Here is a 19,544-nt window from a genome sequence, read left to right on the forward strand (position 1 = left end):
TATTAATCCCCCTCTCTCAAAGTTCATAGTAAGTAAATCTTAAGGAAGTACAGCATAACAAAATGAAAAACATACTCAGTATGGGACAAAGTATTCTGTATCAAAGATGTTGCTATTCTAGGCTGTTGAAACTCTGTCATGAGGTTCATTTTCCTCAGCTATGTGTTTTTACATCTTGTCCCATCCTCCACTTGTGAACACTAAGTCATTATGAAAAAATCATAAGGTTTTTTTGGGGTTTTGTTTTTTACAATGACTGTCATTGCAGCTACGAGAAGTTTTGGGTCACAGAATGTGCACAGGAATTCTGCAGACTGTTTATTGTAGGGTATTTATAATCCAAGGGCTGATCTTGACTCCTTGGTATTTATTTTCCTGATTCTATATTTATTTATATATTATATTATTTGTAAAATGCTGCAGACGTTAAATAATATTTTGAATAATTTTTATTTTTCACACCATAGAAAATGAATATTTATTATAACAATAGCAAAACTGAAAGTACACATTTCTGTTTTTCACTTTTTTATTTTCTTGTTATGATACAATATATGTGTTTGTAGTACCAAGGGTACATAATAATATGCTTTGCTGGATTTATTATAAAAATTTTATTAAAATAACAACTAAGTTGTTGAGTATTAACTTTATTACAGAGATATATGATTTTTTATGTCACTTGACAACAGACTAAGAAAACATAATAGCTGAAAATAATTAGCTACACGTACATACACATAAGGGCCTATCCTTCGATAGAGCTTTGTAAGTCTTCATTATTCTCAAAAGACCTAAATCTCACCAGGCATAATGGCACATCCCTGTAATCCTAGTACTCAGGAGGCTGAGGCAGGAGTATCACTGAGAATTCGAGACCAGCCTGGGCTACAAAGTGAGCTCAAGGCCAGCCTGAACTGCACAGCAAGACTCTGTCTCAAAAAGAAAAAAAAAAAAAAAAAAGACCTTGTCAAATTGTAGATTTTGGAAATGAAGAATTGAGTTCAAGTTAGCTCCCTATGTAGTTTGACGTCTTACTCCATGTCTTCATTGTCTTCTGGGAAACATATTTTCTTTGAATCTATCCACCTAACATACATATAGTAACTTCTACTTGAATTTTAGATATGTCCTTTTTCTTCCAGTCTACCAAACTTTTCATAGTAAAATGAGTTTTCCTTAGTGTTCCTTCATGTGGCCAAAAGAGAAATGATAAGAAAAGGACATCTAATCAATAATTAAAATATTAATTTTAGAGAGTTAACAATTGACAAAAACAGCATTTGGTACTAACTTATTTTAAAGTGTTGCAGTTTTATATTTAAGAAATTAGTTAACTATGTTATGTTTTCTGCTTACATTTTAAAGCCCACCCAGAGATTTTTTATGTGTAATCTCTCATTATTTAATTGTTTTCCATCGTTTTTAATGAAGCATTTGAAGAAACATTCTCCCACATTATGCTTTTTCTTCCCAAAGGAGAACAGAAGTCAAGTTAGAATTTAGTATTTCTTAATTCCATGAGAACATTTAGGAATGTGCTATGGGAATGTTCTGCATTCTTAGTTAGGCTGATACTTATATTATAAAAGTGTACATTTTATATTATATTGAAGCGAGGCTATACAAAATATACTTTTTTAGAAATGATATTTAATATTTTGGCTATCATACATTCCACACTCACCAAATATGGAAATGACCTTTGGATTTTGTTCTCTGATAAACAAAGCACCTTTTGTGATGGTTTCTACAAAACATGGCCACTTACTTAGCCTATTGAGTGAGGAGGATTTCTAGGAGAATTTGGTATTTGTTGGCATGATCGGTAGACACAAAGAGGTAAGACACAGACCTGTTGCTTTAAAATCACAAGGTTGACTGATGCTGAGGATTGTCTGTAACTGGTTTATTTGTAACACAAATTGCCTTCAAGAAAATTAAATAACCCAGCAGAATTTTCACAAGTTAAAGATTTGCTTTAATTTATTTTTAATTATCTTCTTTTTCATACTTGTTACGGAAGTTTTATTTTCTCTGGTAACTAAATCAGGAAAAAAAGTAGTAAAACAATGTAAATATTGACAGAAATTTAATTTCTTATAGGTTTCTAAAATTTTTTCCAAAAAATTTGTACATATTTTACATTTATTTACCTGTGTATGTTAGTTGAGTTAATGCAATTGCATATTATTTTAAGTTTGAATGCCCAAACCGGTAATCAAGGATAGAACTAAGATTTTCAACAGAATGAAACAAATGTTTGAGTGATTTGTATAATTGCTATTTTTAATGGAAACTTTCTTTTTCTAATATCTTTAGAGATATGCAAGTTAAATTTTTGTTAAATGCATCATTGTCTTTGGGAAGTTTGCTACTTTAAAGAATTCATACATGTGCACTGTCAGTTGAAATCAAAATACATTAGATATTGTTATTTATTTTTTTGAAATTAAAAACAATCCAAGTCTACTTTCACAAATAGAATTTGCCAGCATGGAAATTGCTTCTATTTGTGAGCAATTATTACATAATCACACTGCATGTAATGATTTCATTTAACTTTTGTAATCATTTGTGGCAGGTTCTCATGTCCCCAATTTACAGATTACAGATTATGGATAGATAGATTGATAGATAGACAGATAGACAGACAGACAGATAGATCACAGGTTATATGTACAGATTACAATATATTTAAATTGTTTAAGTAATAGTCCAGAGTCATATGTCTAGTAAAAAGAAGATCCGTGATGCTAGTCCAGTGTGTCTGATTCTGAGGTATCAAGATACAGCTACATTTGTGTTTATATGTACACTATGTTTAACTCTGAAGCAAAATAGAGATCAATGTAAAGTCTCTTAGACAAGGACAAATGTTATTCTGCAACAACTTTTTCCATGCTTTAAATAATTTTAAAGAAAGATCTACTGCTTTTGCTTTACTTACTATCCCATGGGAGAAAAAGTGGCTTTTTCGTGAAGGATAAACTTGCAGAAACTGGAAAGTCTATAGTAGCGTAATTTTCATTTTTGTTTCAGTAAGAATATGTTATCCTTGACTGATATGTGAAACTGTATATAAAATAGTTTGTATGTATTTGTCACCACCGTTGGTAGATTTGGGTCAATTTTTCACTGTCTTAACCCATCTTTTTTTTTTTCTTTTTCTTTTTTTTTCCGGTACCAGGAATCAAACTCACAACCTTGCTCTCGCCAGGCAGGCGCTGTGCTGCTGAGCTAAATCCCCAGCCCCTTAACCTATCTTTGAAAGCAGTCACAAAATAAAGTGAATCCAGACTATAAGAAATAAAGAAAAACGAAGTTTAGCTTACCTAATGTCCATGTTAGGGTAGTAGCAAATCTAAAAGCATGCGATATGTTTCAAATACTAAATAAATAATGAATCTTTACTTCCAGATACTCTTCGTTTTTCTTTAGACGCAAGGAGATTTTTGTCATCCAGTAAGTTACGTGGCAATACGGAGCTCTGCTGTGCTGTTAATTTTGTCAGGTGGTGTGTTCTGTATTTCAAAATACATGATATTGAGCATTTTGTTGCTTAATATGTTATTTTTCAAAGCCAAAAAATGCTTCCTATTTACAGAGTAGCTTTCATAAAACTGCATGCTATTGATGCGATAAAGTTAATCTTATCAAAATGCACACTGATGCCTCCTGTGCATGTCTTGGGAATTTGCTGTGTTCTCGTGTTGTGTTAGCTTTGATAGTAAACTAAGTTTTCACCTAGATTTCTTTACAGGCTTCTTGTTCTATTATTACCATGACATAAGATCAGAACTGTCCATCTCATGGGTGGAGTCTGGATTCATACTTCAGATGAGCTCATTTCTGCAACTGTAGATGGTAATCTCTGAGGAGCTGGAAAATAACATTTCTTGTTATCTGCCTCTCTGGCTCCTAGACAGACTGATATATTTCCTAGAACTTCTGCTTTTCTCAGACCCATAGGTAGCCAACTGTGCATGCTTTAGGAACTCCCTTGATGGCCAGACATGCCATTTGTATCAGAGCACAAAAATTTCTTGACACATCATAGCAGAATATCAACATTAGTAGAGACCCTAGCATTGATTTAGTGTCCCAGAGGTAATACCTTTCTTCATGCAAAGGATATAAATGGAGGCAGAGAATTAAGATGCTTTTGATTTCAAAATCACAAATCTACCAAAAAGAAGAGTCAGTCTCCATGAGCTGTGAATCTGGATTGGGTCAATACTCCTGACATTCTGGTTGACCATGCATAGAACTAACTGTAATTAAAACAGAGGAAGCCAGCCCTGTTTCTTCTCTAAGCACATTCAGCATTTTGGAATAATAAGTAATGTTGTTCCACTTCAGATTAACTAATGAACAAGTTCCCAAGGATAGAATTAAAACAGTTTTATGAGAACACATTTTCTTTATATTATATGCTTGAAAGGATCAAAAAATTGTCAAAGTAAGATGATATTGGACTAAAGATTTAATTGATCGCATCACATGAAACACATTTCCAACCAGCACTCAAAGCTGACCTCTAGCCATTCCAGTCTCACAAGTGCTCTGGTTGAGCAGCTCTGTCAAATGTCTTTCTTCATCATCATAAAGCAGAATCATTTTACTTCTAAAGTTTTCTTCTCACAACGTGCTTTTAGTTCCTCGGGAAAATACCTCCCTTTTTACAAACATTGAGTGTCTCTATTACCAAACTTTCTTTCCTATAACTAGAGAATAGTGTGTTTTCAGATTCAGCCCTTACCTTGATACAGCCGAACTTCATAGTTTAGGTTAACCACAACCTTTATAGAACAACCCCAGATATATCATGTCAGTTAAAGAATAGCTCATCTCCAAGTTTTCTAAGGACCTTCACTGCTTACCTGCCATCCTAGTGAATAGCTCAGGCTCTAAGATCTTATTAGACTGTGAGATGCTTTCTATCTCCTGTTCATTAAGTCTTTGCTGAGAATGCTTGTCCACTTCTTCACACAGCTGTCAGCAATCTCTCCTCTCTTTCTCTGCTTCTTCCCCATTGCCCTTGAGATTACTAAATTATGCCCATGGTTTTAATTTAAAATACATGGCTGGTGAAATAAAACATCTGTCAAGAATTTATTTTCAAATGTACTGGTGTGGAGAGGCCTAGTTAAAGAGGCAAATTTGACTCCTGCCACAATGGGAATCTCACCTCAGCCCATTGACGATCAGAAAGAATTTTGCACTCTTGTCTCAGTCTAAGACCATCCACTTTTTGAGAATGAAAGAAATCTGAAGTGGGTCCCTATCATTTGCCAGGCACTGGAAATACCACCATAAAAAAGGAAGGAACACTGCCAATGAACTGCCATTCAAATCGTTCATGCTCCTCCTAATGATTTATACTTACAGAGATGAGAAGACATGTTGGGAAAGTACTAGATATCACTTACTCACTGATTATTTTTCTAATTGAGAAAAGTATTATATTAGTGATTATGTGGTATATTTCCCTTTTAAGATGGAGTTTTAGAATCTGTTGTAGAGAACCAGGCATTGGTTAGAATAATATTTTTAGTTTATATTGAGAACAAGAAAAACTTATTGGTGATCAGGTAAAAGAATAAAAATCTGAAAGAGCACTATTTAAAAACCTAGAACAAGTGAAATCAATGAAAAAATTAAGATATCTCTAAAAGCATTCCAGTAAATGCTTTGGATAAATAATAAAATGTTACTGCAGCAGTAGCAATATAAAAATTTTGAGTACTGATGATGAAATATATAAACTGAAAGATCACATTCAATATTTTACAAAACTTGGAAAATGTTAACATAGTTTTCCAGAAAGATAGATTCTTCAAAAGTTTGTTATTTGAATAGTTAGTGTATATTGTCTATAAATACATAAAATATCAAGGCAATAAATTTGAGTTTGTTTTATTTTTAACCTGACTTAACTGTTTAAGTAAAAAAAATAAAGCTTCTCAATCTGTCCTATGCCTCTGGTAATACAAATTTAAGCTTCTCATCTATAGGCTATCATCTGTGGCTCTCTATTAGGACTTTATTTTAATTCCCTGTAGATTTCGGCTAATTGATCTTGGAAGAAAGCTGAGTCTCTGTGACAGCACTGCCTTCAATCGCCACTGCCAACATAAATAAATGGTTTCTCTCTAGATCCATCAAGAGTAATCTGAGTGGAATTTCAGTTTTTGATAGACTTTAAAGAAATGAGCCCAGGTGTGAAATAATACCCACTTCCACGAAAAAACATAGGACTTAAGACAGCTAAGATTTATGTAATAAAATAGTGTTTAGCCCTTTATATTGGAAAGTGGTCAGTTATCATATTGAAATCTGGACAATACCCAAATTGATTTATCCACTAATGAACTGAATATCATTTGACAGTAACCTTCATTTACATAAGCAAATAAAGTGTTAATTCAGTCTAAAAATGTCCATTTAGCATTTTAAAAAAAGGGTTTAACATGTTAAATGAAAATAAATTTTTATCTGACTTTGAATGTCTCCTCAGATCATTTGATCTTAAAACAGTACTCCTGAATAAACACTGTTGATTTTTATGTACACCAATTCCTGTGAGATTTTTTATTTTTATTTTTTTGGTTTTTCTCTGGTACCAGGAACCGAACTCACGACCTTGCGCTTGCCAGGCAGACGCTTTGCCACTGAGCTAAATCCCCAGGCCCCTGTGAGACTTTTTAATGTGCATCTAACTAACTGTTCCTACAAGGAAGGAACACTTAAATCACCATTAAATTATTTCATTAGTGAATAATTAATGCATTTCTTTCATAGCATGTCTCACCTTTTCTAATTGTATAAAACTTTCAAATTAATAGATTTTGCTATTTAAAAATAAAAGTTTAAAACTTCAAGGAAGCCAGGTGTGGTGACACACACCTGTAACCCCAGTATTCAGGAGGCTGAGGTAGGAGGATCATTGCGAGTTTGAGATCAGTCTGGGCTACAAAGTGAGCTCAAGGCCAGCCTGAACTGCACAGTGAGACAAAAAAATAAATAAATTAAAAAATAAAACCTCAATGAAGTGTAAATTTAGAATGCAACCAGTACTTAACGGATAGATACACCCATACAACATGAAGCTCAGCATTAAAGCAGTGATCTATATAGACAATGGGATAAGGGAATCTAATTTTTTACTTAAAACCAATGATTTGTAACAAAATGTCTTCTCAATTTTAGCTGTCCAGATAAGTATGAAGAACAAATTACATGAAGTCAGAGGGTTTAGGTAGAAAGTGACAGAAAAGAGAACAAAGACAAAATATAATGTTCTTCCCCTTCTTTTTTACAGTTAGCATCTTGAGTAGGCAAGATCAGTTTTTTTTTTTTTTTTTTTTTTTGAATCGAACTCATGACCTTGCCTTTGCCAGGCAGGGGCTGTGCCGCTGAGCTAAATCCCCAGCCCCAGCAAGATCAGTTTTATTGTTCTCATATCTAATTAACAAAGTGCTTAGCACTCTATAGTTAGCTTCTAGTATTAGATGATCTGATATGGGTTTTTTTTAGACCATGTACTCCATATTGATGGATCTATTGATCATGCTTATCTAAAGCTTTTGAATTATATTTTGTATTTAATAATGATGGATTCATTAATCTTACCATGAGTAAGGTTAGGAGGAATATGCAGTAAGCTGAGTGTTAATCCTGTCCAAGCCATTAAGTGTATGTGAACCTAATGCATAGATCTTTAGTGCATGTACTCAAATACCACAAGGTAGATGACTCGTCCTTGATATTTTATTATACAGAAGGGAAACGTTATTTTATCTCATGTAAAACATTGTAAGGTCCACCAGAAGTTAACATCTGAATCAGATTTTAAGATATAAGTAGAATTTTCTTGTGAGGACAATACTTGAAAGAGTAATCAAATTGAGAGGAGGAATGTCAAAAAATAGACTGTAGGCAACATATGTAAGAGTGAGTTGCAGGGAATAATGACAGAACTGTGGGCATGTTTAGAAATGTTTCAGATGATTGTATAAAAACTGGATTAATTATATTGATGGTGTGTTTGGGACCTTGAACTGAGAACTGGCAAACTTGGATCTGAAGTCTAGGTATTTGAGACTACTGTTTATGCAAGGGCCCTGATTACTAAAAAATGCAATAGAGATCTTGCTGTTTCATTTAGCACAATTTAATCTGGCCACTTTTGAGTCAAATTTTTAAAATATTGTTTTGGAAATCACAAAAAGTTTCTTCTTTATATCAGTGTTAATTGTAGAGTAATATGAGCAGGAGCAGCTTGTGTGACAAAAAAAAATAGAAACAGCAATCATAATACTAATAGTAGTAACCTATATTCCTTGCTGCTAAAACCAAGGGCTTAATCCAAGCACTTTACATGTATCATTTTGATTTATGTATACTTCCCTTATTTCCCAAATTAGGAAATTGAAGAACAGAAAGATAAAGTAACTTGCTCAAGATAACGTAGTTGCCATCTTTTGAAGCCAGTATTTGAAGTCAGTGAGGCCATCAGACATAGTGAGAATTTACATATATCCGCCCAAAGTCAATACTTAGCCAGCTGTGGCTTAAAATTGGAATCTTTAGGAGGGGGCTTTCAAATGCAAAATAAAATACAAACAGTAAAATTAAAATTTCTATAGAGTTTTCCATTGAAAAGAAATGGGTTTAAAAAATGTATTTTAGTTATTCTCAAATGAAGACTAGAAGTTATTATTGAAAAAAGATAAAAGTTGTGAATAATAAAATGAATGCTTTAGCTACTTATGGCTTATTCTTTGATGTTATTATTTTTGTTTAATGTCTTTTGGAGATTTCACAAATGTGTACTGATTCTTACTTATTGAAGGCTTCCCGGAAACTTGTGTCTATATTAGATTGCAGTTACCCTAGCAAAAATGTTTTCCCAATACAACCTCAAATAATTCATGACCTTCTGGGGAAAGAGAGAAACCCTTCCCTGAGTCCTGGCATTCTATCTTTAAATAGGTAGATGTGTTACTAAATGCAGTGTAGCATGTTTGAATTTAACCAATCTCAAACAGCACAGCATTCCCTGTAAGTAATCTTCACTTAGGTCAAGACTTCTTACATCCATGCAGTAGCAGGGAAACACATCTTGCTAATTCAAACATCTTAGTTGTTTATGACAAGCTCACTTAGGGTTTGCCCCACCCGATACTCTTTCCTTTCCTATGATTGTATAGAAACCTTGGATCACCAGTTATCTAAGGGGGAATACGTAGTGTGAGTCTAACTCATCATTGTGTCTCTTCTTGTTGCTCTTAGCTAGATGGTAATTATTTCCAACAGGGATTGATTGCTTTCTCTTTCACAATTGCATCTATTACTGTGTCACAAACATCTCCAGTTTTCAGACACTCTTTTCCCTTTCCCAAATCGAGAGTTCTTCTGATTCGATAGCCCATTCATCTATCTCTATAGCTATCTATTAAGGTCAGAAGTTCTCTATTACCTTCTTAAAATTACTCTAGGATATTGTGGGAAACATTTAATCTTATTTATCGTGACTCTTTATTTAGCCATTGCTGTCTTGGCACTTTGACACCATGTTTGATAAAAGGATGCTACACCAGCTTATACCCTCTGAAGCTGGGAGATATATCCTCCCTGAGGATACTCATTATGACTGAGAAGTCTGTTATCATGCTTCATAATGGCTCTGCCATCAGCCCTATTTTTCACTAATTCCTCTTTTGTAATGAAATATTAATTCATGTTTTTCTCATTGTACATACTTCTTTGTGACTATTTCTAAAGTGTTCGCTATGTTTTTTTAAAATCTAATTATTTTCTCTCATTCATCTATTATTAAAGAAAAAAAACCCACATCAGGGGCTGGGGCACAAAGCCTGCCTGGTAAGGACAAGGTCCTGAGTTTTCAGGTCCAAAAAAACCCACATCTCTCCAAGTGTGGTAGGGCACACCTGTAATGTCAGCACTCATGACGCTAAGACAGGAGCATTGCCATGAGTTTGAGGCCAGCTTGGCTACATAGTGAGCCCACAGATCCCCTGACCTATTCAGTGAGACTTTATGTCTCAAAAAATGAAAACAAACAAACACATCTTATACTTTTCTCTTAAAAAATTATGTAAAATCCTTCTTAGCACTATTTAGAATGCAAAATTTTGAAGTTCTCTTGATTTCATATATTTATGCCTTCTGTAGTTGTTGCAATGTAAATTTGTTGTGCATGATAACCATTTCACTAATAATATATTCATTCTTAAGTTTGTGTGTTGCATAATCTATTATGCTGTTAAAATCATTAAGCTGTTTTCAGTTATAAGTAACTTGGTCAATGACATATCACAAAAGGTAACAAATTGTCGAGATTTGTTGCGATTGTATATTCATCTAAAGTCACTCATGAAAGAAGGCTTGAGCAATATGATGTCATTTTTTACAGGTTCATTCTTCCAGATTCAGCTCTATCTAAAGATAAAGAGAATATTTTTTAAGTTACATCCCTCTTTTAGACCACTATGTACAATGCATTATATTAAAAACTTACCTGCTTTTCAATCAATGTCCAAAACATGCTTAACAGTACTGTAAAATAACAACTTCGCAGAAAGAAGCTAAAATATTATTTGTTCATATTTGAATCCAAGTAAAAGTCATTTTTTAAAAAGAAGTAGAATTTAAAATAATGATTACATGTTAAAGGCATAATGCATTATACAGGACTGATTTATTAGTTTTCTGATTTTAATCTAGAACTCTTTCAGAATGACCTGTCCCTTCCCACTTACAATGAATTTAACACAATCTCTGTTGCAGGTTACTTAGTTATAGAAAATCCATCAAGTAAGTTTGTGAAATACTTTTCTTCTTTTTTGAATATTGACTTTAGATTCACTGACTCAATGAATCTTATTGTGTGGTTCCCTTTTTGTATGTTTGTTAGAAAACCCCTCTAAGCTGGATATAAATCATAAAAGCATGACTAATTGCATGGTAACTGGAGAAATGCTTTCTCTCTCTCTAGGGTGAAGCCTGCATGTCTGTATTTTAGCTTGAGAAGTAATATGGGGATATTTAAACTCCTTGGGGCTTAAAAACCATGTCATTATGAGAATGAGGTCACTGCAATATTTTATATCTTCTAAAACCTTGTGATGTATAAAATGTTGTCTCTATGACAAAGAGGTATTATGTGCTTTCAGATTCAATGATAACTTTATGCTCTTACATTTACTTGAAAAACTTTATTCATTAAAATGTTTAATCCTTCGTTTAAAGTCACTGAAAAATTGAAAGAATTTTTTTTGTACTGTCAGTGCAGAGAAAGTGAACTTAAAAAGAAGAAAGTTATCTTTATAAACATGACAGAGGGGCTTTAAAGGAACATGTTGCTTGTGGTCTGTGAAGTGTTTCTCCTTTAAGTGTTAACAGTGCAGCCAGAGCAAAAAATATGATCTAACATGACTTCATTTTATACCTTTCTTTACTTGGAGACCAATAAGCAAGAAATCCTTCCTGCAACATGTTGAAGAGCTTTGCACAAACAACAACCTAAAGTTTCAAGAAGAATTTTTGGTATGTAACCAGCAGTTGTCACAACATTACAAGACCTCCAGTCGTTTCATGTGTCACATTTCATGTCCATTTTAAGCACGCAAGGCCATGAAGGACTCTCGCCTTGATAATCAATACCCAATTACCAGGTTGATTGTTTGGATAGTAACGTTACACTGGGCAGCCTGTGGTGCAACCTGATCAGAATTACTCACCTACAGTGTCAGAAAGGGGTGCTCTTCCTCAGACCTCCTCCTCAGTGACTGTCTGCCTGCCTTATCTGGTCCTTCATCCCGATGCAGATGTGAAATTAGAGTGATGTAGTCCTCAGTTTTTGTTTGTAGACAATTTTTAGTTTGTAGCTCTATATTTAAATAATTACTTCAGATTTAGACACTAATTCCATTTTATATTTGTCCGCTTAGTTTACATTAAAGGCATAGAAAAATACGACAACAGAACTGGATATTTTCAGAAGCTATAACAATAATATTACTTCTAGATCTATTCCAAAGTAAAAAAAAAAAAAATACGTAATGTCTTCGTTTTACAAGGCTTATTTTTAATTTACTATGGAGTAAATGCTATATCACATTATAGAGATACATAAAATTAGTTAAAAGTTGTTTTAGCATTTTATATATCTACAAAATTGAAAGCATTTAAAACATAATGGATATATTAGATCTGTAACCTACTTTAAGGCTGAGCATCTTTCCTAACTTAGAGGATAATTTTATAAAAATTAAGTAGGTTTCTACATATCGGTAAAAACTCTATTCTGTTTTTATGCATTTCTTAATGTGTGAACTTATAAAACAAAGACTCAAACAATTGGTTTTAATAATTCAGGATTGTAATACTTCAGTCTCTCAGGGAACAATAACAAAAATGTGAGAAGATTAATGGTATTTCCTGCGGCTTTTTGGTTATGCTTCTTAAGCAGTGTGGGTCTGGACTTAACAAAATCAATGGAACCATAAAATTTTCCTTAGCATTTATACAGTGAGAACTCTCAATCTTTCTGGAGCAAAAGTATAATTTCAGTAGAATACAAGCAAATAGAATTACATCATGCATGACTGCAGTGGACAAAAAGTTTTATTAGCAGAAATATTTTCACATAGAGAGAAAGCTTCTAGTTTAACTTTTTTGGAGGTCATTTTTTTAACATGTAAAAAAAATCCTAATGCTTTATTAAGTATGTTAATGCAAAATTATCATGTCATAATATACAAATATATGTTGGATGCCTATATTCAATATGGTAAGCATTTTATTTGGCACACAGATATGAGCAGTGCAGCATTTACCAGCTAAGTGTTCTTGGACGAATTACTTAAACTCTCTGTGCCTCAAGGTCCTGGTTGGTAACATGAAAATGTCTCCTTCAAGGAGGTGTGAATACTAAAAGGACTGAATATATGCAGTATGTAAACAATACCTTGAGCAAGAATTAACTCTTCTGATGGTAATTCCTATCACAAAGAAGCTCATATTATGATAAGAGCTATAGACATATATTTTTTAAAACTACAATTACACTATATGTAATAGAGGTATATATAAAGAAGAAAGGGTCAATTCTGGACAGATTTAATACAGCAGGTTGACTTTGTGGATATGGGAAGCGAATCTGGGGAGTGGGGAAAATGGGAAGGGAGAGGAAATATCAGTAAAGAGGATCAGGATGTAATATGTATATATACCAATTCCCCATGATGAATGTTTTTATTTTGTATCACAAATATACACTAATTAAAAAAAGGAAGAAGAAAAAAGTTGACCTTTGGATAAAAAAGTTGACCTAAGTTGAGTGGAAGTCCAATGAGAAGAGAAAGTGGAAACTGTATTTCAGAGGGATTAGATGCAAAAGGAAAAGGAGAAAGAGCAGTCTAACTTTCCTGGAATCCCACTGAAAACAGACCAAACTGTAGGAGAAGAAGCTGTTAGAGAAGATCGCTGAGCCCTTGTGTACCCTAATCCGAGTAAGGCCGCCCAGTGTAACATTACTGCCCAAACAATCAGCCTGGTAATTGGGCACTGCTTGTAAAGGGCAGTCACTTCAATCTATAAATGGAAACCTATGTAAAATAATTACATAACACAGGTACTACTTTTCAATCAATTTCCAGCACACCTTTCTTTTCCCCTTTTTATGCATTCCCACAGCCTTGAGGAAGCTGTTCTGGGTTTCATTTCTTTGTATTTTTTGAAGTTAATCTTTTTATTTTTTTTTATTTTAAAGAGGGAAGAACAAAAACAAAATAACAAAGACAGAAACAAAACAACACAAATACTATAAAAATGATACAGAATTTCAAAACAAGATGATAGGAAATTAACAATGGTTGTTGTATTACTTATTGTTATCTTCAAAGTAGGTTTCATTTCATTAAAAAAAAAGGTTTTCTGAGCCTTTGGTGATAAGGCATTGGAATTGAGATGCTTACACTATTGATCCTTCCTACCCAAATTTCAGCAACTCTCCAGGTTTACTTTTGTATAAAAACTGAAATGGGAGATTTATTGAATTAAAAGAAATAATTTAAAATGATGTTAAAAAATACAAAAACACATTTTAACTTTTAAAAAAGAATTTGAGAATTGAGACTTCTAAAATGGAAAACTATACGTTTAATAAAGATAAATCATCAGCTCAACAAAGTAATGAATCTAATTTCTTGCGCTAAGTTCCTCAAAGATACTTACATTACAAAAAGCAAGGTACACAGATATCATAACTTTTCACCCAAATGTCAATAACAGATCTTTCTGACCATTTATCTGTGTCTGTTAACTCTTAATTGCACCTTTACAATTCCACTATCAATTTAACAATACCTATCGGGTACAGGAATTGACCTTTGGCATCTTCTTAAACTGACCGCTGTTGTACCAATTAATAGGCATGAAATCGCACTGCCTGAGAAGAACAAACAAAAAATAAATCATTTCCTTCTTCTTACTAAGTAGACATTAAAATATTAAATAGTAATGTGTACTCCATGAAATCATGAGTAACGCAGAAAAGGGGTCACTATTATGGTTGCTACCTCTGGGGGTTTCCCAGTCTGCACCGATATTATCTCAAGAGAGGGAAGTAGCTCGACTGATAACATTATTCAGATCATAATGGTGAAAGTTTAGGTAAACTCATTGCTGTTAACTGGACTTTGTTCCTTCATTATGCTGTGTTTTTAATTTAGAAATTTAAATTTTGAATAAAGAATTGTGCTTTACTACGGGGAATTTTTTTGTGCCCCTTTGATTAAGTGTAAACTTGGCAATTACTTTATTTAACAGGAATTACCAAAGTTTCTTCAGGATCTTTCTTCAACTGATGCTGATCTCCCTTGGAATAGAACGAAAAACCGCTTTCCAAACATAAAGCCATGTATGTGCATTTATTATTACTGGTTTAGCGACGGGAGGTTTTAAAGGGTCCACCATTCTACCTTTCTATATTTCTTTAATGTTTTATTAGATATTAAACTATAATGATCTATTTTCTCAGTGGTGATTTGCAAATTGTAACTCACTTTGTTCATATTTATTAGAGTTAATATACATGGTTTTGAGCTTGCTTAGACAAAGGTCACTTATGCAGGTGCAAGAAACTGTAGATCTAATGGTTTCATAGCTTTGTAATTTAATCCACGTAAGGAACTTGTTTCACATCTTCCTAAAGACCTAGTCTCGAATGAAAGGAGAAAATTCACACTTGACTTTGAGCATTAGTTTCCCCATAAGAGTGTAACAGCCTTACAGAACATTAAAAAAGGTTTTGCAAAACACTAATTGAAGATCGGAGTGATTGTGTGCTCACCAAAACTGGTTTTACAAAGGAGCCAGAGGTTTGCTTCACCATATGGCAGGTTAATTTTTCCATCAAAGCAAAAAGAAACAGTTTTATTGCTTTAAGAATCAGCAATGCTGTGAAGGGGAAAATGTGACATATAAAGTGGTGTGTCATATTTTGTTAGCAGATGCCACTTCTGTATCAATATTTTGATTCAATACATTAGAAATTAAGAAGTGATTTTTTGATGCTCTGACATACTGTTTGTTTCAAAATGTAGAGATTTAAAATATTCCTAACTTTAAACTGGGCATGGTGGCACACATCTGTAACTCTAGCACTGGGGAAACTAAGGTAGGAAGGTCACCAGTTCAAAGCCAGTCTGGTCAATTTAGAAAAACCCTATCTCAAAGTAAAGGTTTTTTTTTTTAAGGGTTACAGTGTAGTGCTCAGCAGTAGAGCTCCTTGGGTCAATTCCAGTAATTCAATCAACCAATCAATCCTAATTTGAAAGTTAACATATTTTATATATTCTACATTCTGAGTCTTTTCAAAAGTATATTGGGGAACTTTTATACTTCCTAAAAATGAACTTTTCTATCTAAAAGGATAAGAATTTAAAGGATATTTACAATATGTAAAATCGTGAAGGGGTTGGATAAGAAGAAACAGACTAAATTCTAACATTCTGGAACTAGAGGCTAACTTACACATAAAGGAAACAAATTTAGAGAAATGTGATATAGGAGGTGGTAATCTAATACAATTTGTTTTTTCTAAGAAGCAAGATTGGATGGAAGCATTGCCTGAAATTATTTCTGTAACAAGTATAAGTAAATGGCTTTAAGTTAAGATCGTAAATAAGACTGTGCTATAGAAAATAAGAGATATTAGTAACACAGTTCTAAATTTCTAAAACTATGCCCTTTCTGAAATTTTCATTTGTTCTCCTTTTCAGGGAGTTAATCTGAGTTAGACGTATTATAAATTTAAATGGGGATTCCCCATGATTTTATATATTCATCTGCACAAAATTGCACGACTTCATGCTTATTCAGTGGTATTTGGGGAAAATAAATACTGGACTATGATTGAAGGACAGTTAGAGTGGAGTAATTTATATTTATTTTATATATTGCATATATGATTGATTTAATATTAATATGTAAGCAGTAATTTGCATATATCTAACTTGTGTTCAAGGAATATCTAATTTAAAATGCATAAAATTTGAGATTTTTGCAAGTACAAGGTTGTGAGTTCGATTCCCAGTACCAAAAAAAAAGACAGTTTCTTTTTTGTCTTTTTGAGACAGGGTCTCACTGTGCAGTTCAGGCTGGCCTTGAGCTCACTTTGTAGCACAACCTGGTCTTGAATTTAAAACAATCCTCCTGCCTCAGCCTCCCAAGTGCTGGGATTACAGGTGTGCACCACCACGCCCGGAAAAAATTTGAGATCTGAAAAGGATATTTTTACTATGACTTTTCAATATTTTATTATTAAGCTTGCAATACATTATCATCTATATTATCTATACTGAGGAATATAACTATATTATAACTATATTATCTATATTATCTATACTGAGGAATATAACTGCCTCAATTGTTCATATCCGAGGTTAAAGCACAAAATAACGAGACTTTCCAGGGTGTAGTCTACTATTAATTCTCTAGTTATTACCCTGTACTATTCTGTGTTCTATACCCCAGAAGGTTACTGTGAGAAATACATGAAATGATCTTGTCACTCACTTTGCCCACTACTGGGACACACGGAACAATAAATATTAGTTCTTATGATGGCTAGTCATCAACACATTTCTTCCAAGAGGATGAAAAAACTCAAGATATGTAATGTCCATGTACCAACTCCCCACAATGAAAGTTATCATTACATACTGAAAATATTACCAATAAAAAATACAAGCTGCTAACTTTCTGAGTGAGTAAGATTAAGTTATAGCCTCTTGGGATCTGCTCCCCGGAGATGACAAGAACACTTCCCTAACCTGGTTTAGAAATCCAACTGTAAAATCATGGCCACCTCTAGAAGCAAGATACACTTTCACAGACACACAAACACAAGTGAAAACAAGGTATTTAGACTAACTATCTTACCTCCTTGTGCTTGTGGAAAACCCATAAAGCTGAAGAAACACCACTCTCCCTATAAGGAATAAATTTTAGTGGAATCTAAAGTGTAGCCTGAGCCAGCTAAGTAAAGTGCTTTGTTTCCTCTCAGTAGTATAGGAGAATTTCAAATACCCAGTGCATTTTAGAAGATATTAGTTTACAAGGCTTTAGAGTCTAGAATTAGCTACAAATAGTTGGAGAAGAGACTTCCAAATCTCCATTTGACAGGACACCATGACCTTAATATTCCAGCGCCACAAAGAAAAGTTTAGCTTGTTGACTCAGCTAGTTATAAACGGGCATATCGAGTGCGTCAAAACATGATGGTTTCCCTTCCTGAGTTACACAACTAGCGACAATGTCATTAAAGCAGATCACCACAAAATTCGTTATCTGTGAGGCGTAAGTCACTTGCCAAAATCTGTTTAAATATTCCCCATCTAAATTTAAACAGACTAGATAGGTAATGGTAATTTCTAACAATATGTCGTAATAATTTTAACATACATGCTTAAGCTTGGAGAACTTGAAAATGTGTATTGAACACTTACTGTAAGCTTTCATGTTAAGTTTTCCTCACCAACATTAGACAAAATAAATATTATAACTACATGTCCCTATTAAGGTAACTAAAGACTAGAAAAGTTAAGTAGTTACCCGAGGCCCTATGTATGAGGTAGAGTTACAGAAATTCAAACCCATTCCTATTATTTTATCTATTTCTCTTCCATGAAAACCACAGCATCAAAAATCTTCAGAATAATTTAGTTACTGATACAGTATGCTGTGCTTGTGATTAATTAACTTATCACTGGCCAGTCCAGTTATAACATAAACTTGGTAAAAATAGGAAAACATAATGTCTGATACTTTTCCTTGAAGAAAAATAATGGATACAGGGTTGCAAATATAACATCTTAAAATATTCTAAAGAAAAATAATTGGAAAATTTGTGTTAAATAAATGGTAAGCTAATTAATGAGAATGAACAAATGGCCTAAAAGTATATCTAAGTATACAGAAAGATCTAATGTATGATAAAGGCAGTTTTTTGACTCAGGGTAAACATAGATTCTCGAGGAATTAGAACTATTGGCTGCTCCGTATAACAATAACTAAACAATACAAGGTATTTCTCTTATTTCTTAGAAAGAATAAATGAAATGAAATGAAAGTTTGAAATATGTTAAAGTAAATCATAGAAATCTATTAAAATTTCAAAAGCTATAGAAAATTTGTAAAAATAAGAATACTTTATATGACAACTTTCATGGTTGACATAAAACCAAGAAGCCATAATAAAAAATTAGCAATTTGATTACATAATGTAAATTTATCTAAAGCAAGGTAGAATCAAAGACAAATTATACAATAAAAGAAACTTTTAGGAGATATGACAAAAAGTTGCATATAGTCTTAGCATAAAATATTTATTAAAAATAGAAAAATAAAAAGTATGAAAATACAATTAACAGAAAAGACTTTTGAAATGACCTGTAAACATAAGCAAAGAAGCTCTATTTCACTCATATTTAAGAAAATTGTGTAAATACTAGGAAGCATCAATTTGTATCTGTGGAAAGAACATAAGTTAGGATATTTGCCTCTTTGTTATAATACAAATAGCATTGCTCACCTGATCAGAGTATGAGCTCACAACATTAGATAATCATTTGGCAGGATATTTCAACATTGCTGATGTGATTTTAGTGTATGTGCTGCCAAAGTGAGCACAAGAGAGGTGTGAGTTTAGAACTGGTAATGTATTCTACAGATAGACTCCTGCATATATGCAAAAAATTCAATTATATTTATTCATCATTTTGTAATAACTAATGATATCATTTAAATCATTACAGAGGGAAAAATAAGTATATTATATTCAAGCAACAAAGACCTATCTTTTTAAAATAGTGCGCTAGGGATATTTATGCTTGTACGAAAATATTAGATAAATTTTAAAATTAACTTGCCAAGCAGACTGTATATCATACAATTTGTAGTTAATTTTCTAAGAATATTTGTATGAAATACTGAAAATATATTTATATATT

General features: G+C 33.0%; 1 protein-coding gene and 1 long non-coding RNA gene across 3 annotated transcripts in view; one reads left to right on the plus strand and one right to left on the minus strand.

Moving 5' to 3' along the window:
- The window catches only part of Ptprq (protein tyrosine phosphatase, receptor type, Q), a 194,715-nt gene that overhangs the window by 155,014 nt on the left and 20,157 nt on the right, over positions 1–19,544 (plus strand). The window contains exons 36-38 of one of the 2 annotated variants that reach the window (XM_005374365.2): positions 10,816–10,842; positions 11,493–11,574; positions 14,860–14,950. In XM_005374365.2, coding sequence (XP_005374422.1) covers positions 10,816–10,842; positions 11,493–11,574; positions 14,860–14,950 — 200 coding nt within the window. The remainder of the gene's footprint in view (positions 1–10,815; positions 10,843–11,492; positions 11,575–14,859; positions 14,951–19,544) is intronic. The other variant, XM_013517925.1, reaches the window with a different exon arrangement.
- LOC102021620 overlaps positions 9,958–19,544 on the minus strand; it is a 47,490-nt gene continuing 37,903 nt past the window's right edge. Inside the window, exons 2-3 of the long non-coding RNA XR_001235414.1 lie at positions 11,769–11,917; positions 9,958–10,467 (exon numbers count right to left, since the gene is read on the minus strand). This is a non-coding gene — a long non-coding RNA (uncharacterized LOC102021620). The remainder of the gene's footprint in view (positions 10,468–11,768; positions 11,918–19,544) is intronic.

Source organism: Chinchilla lanigera, unplaced genomic scaffold (assembly GCF_000276665.1).
Source record: "Chinchilla lanigera isolate Chin_1 unplaced genomic scaffold, ChiLan1.0 scaffold00004, whole genome shotgun sequence".
Classification (NCBI taxonomy): Eukaryota; Metazoa; Chordata; class Mammalia; order Rodentia; family Chinchillidae; genus Chinchilla; species Chinchilla lanigera.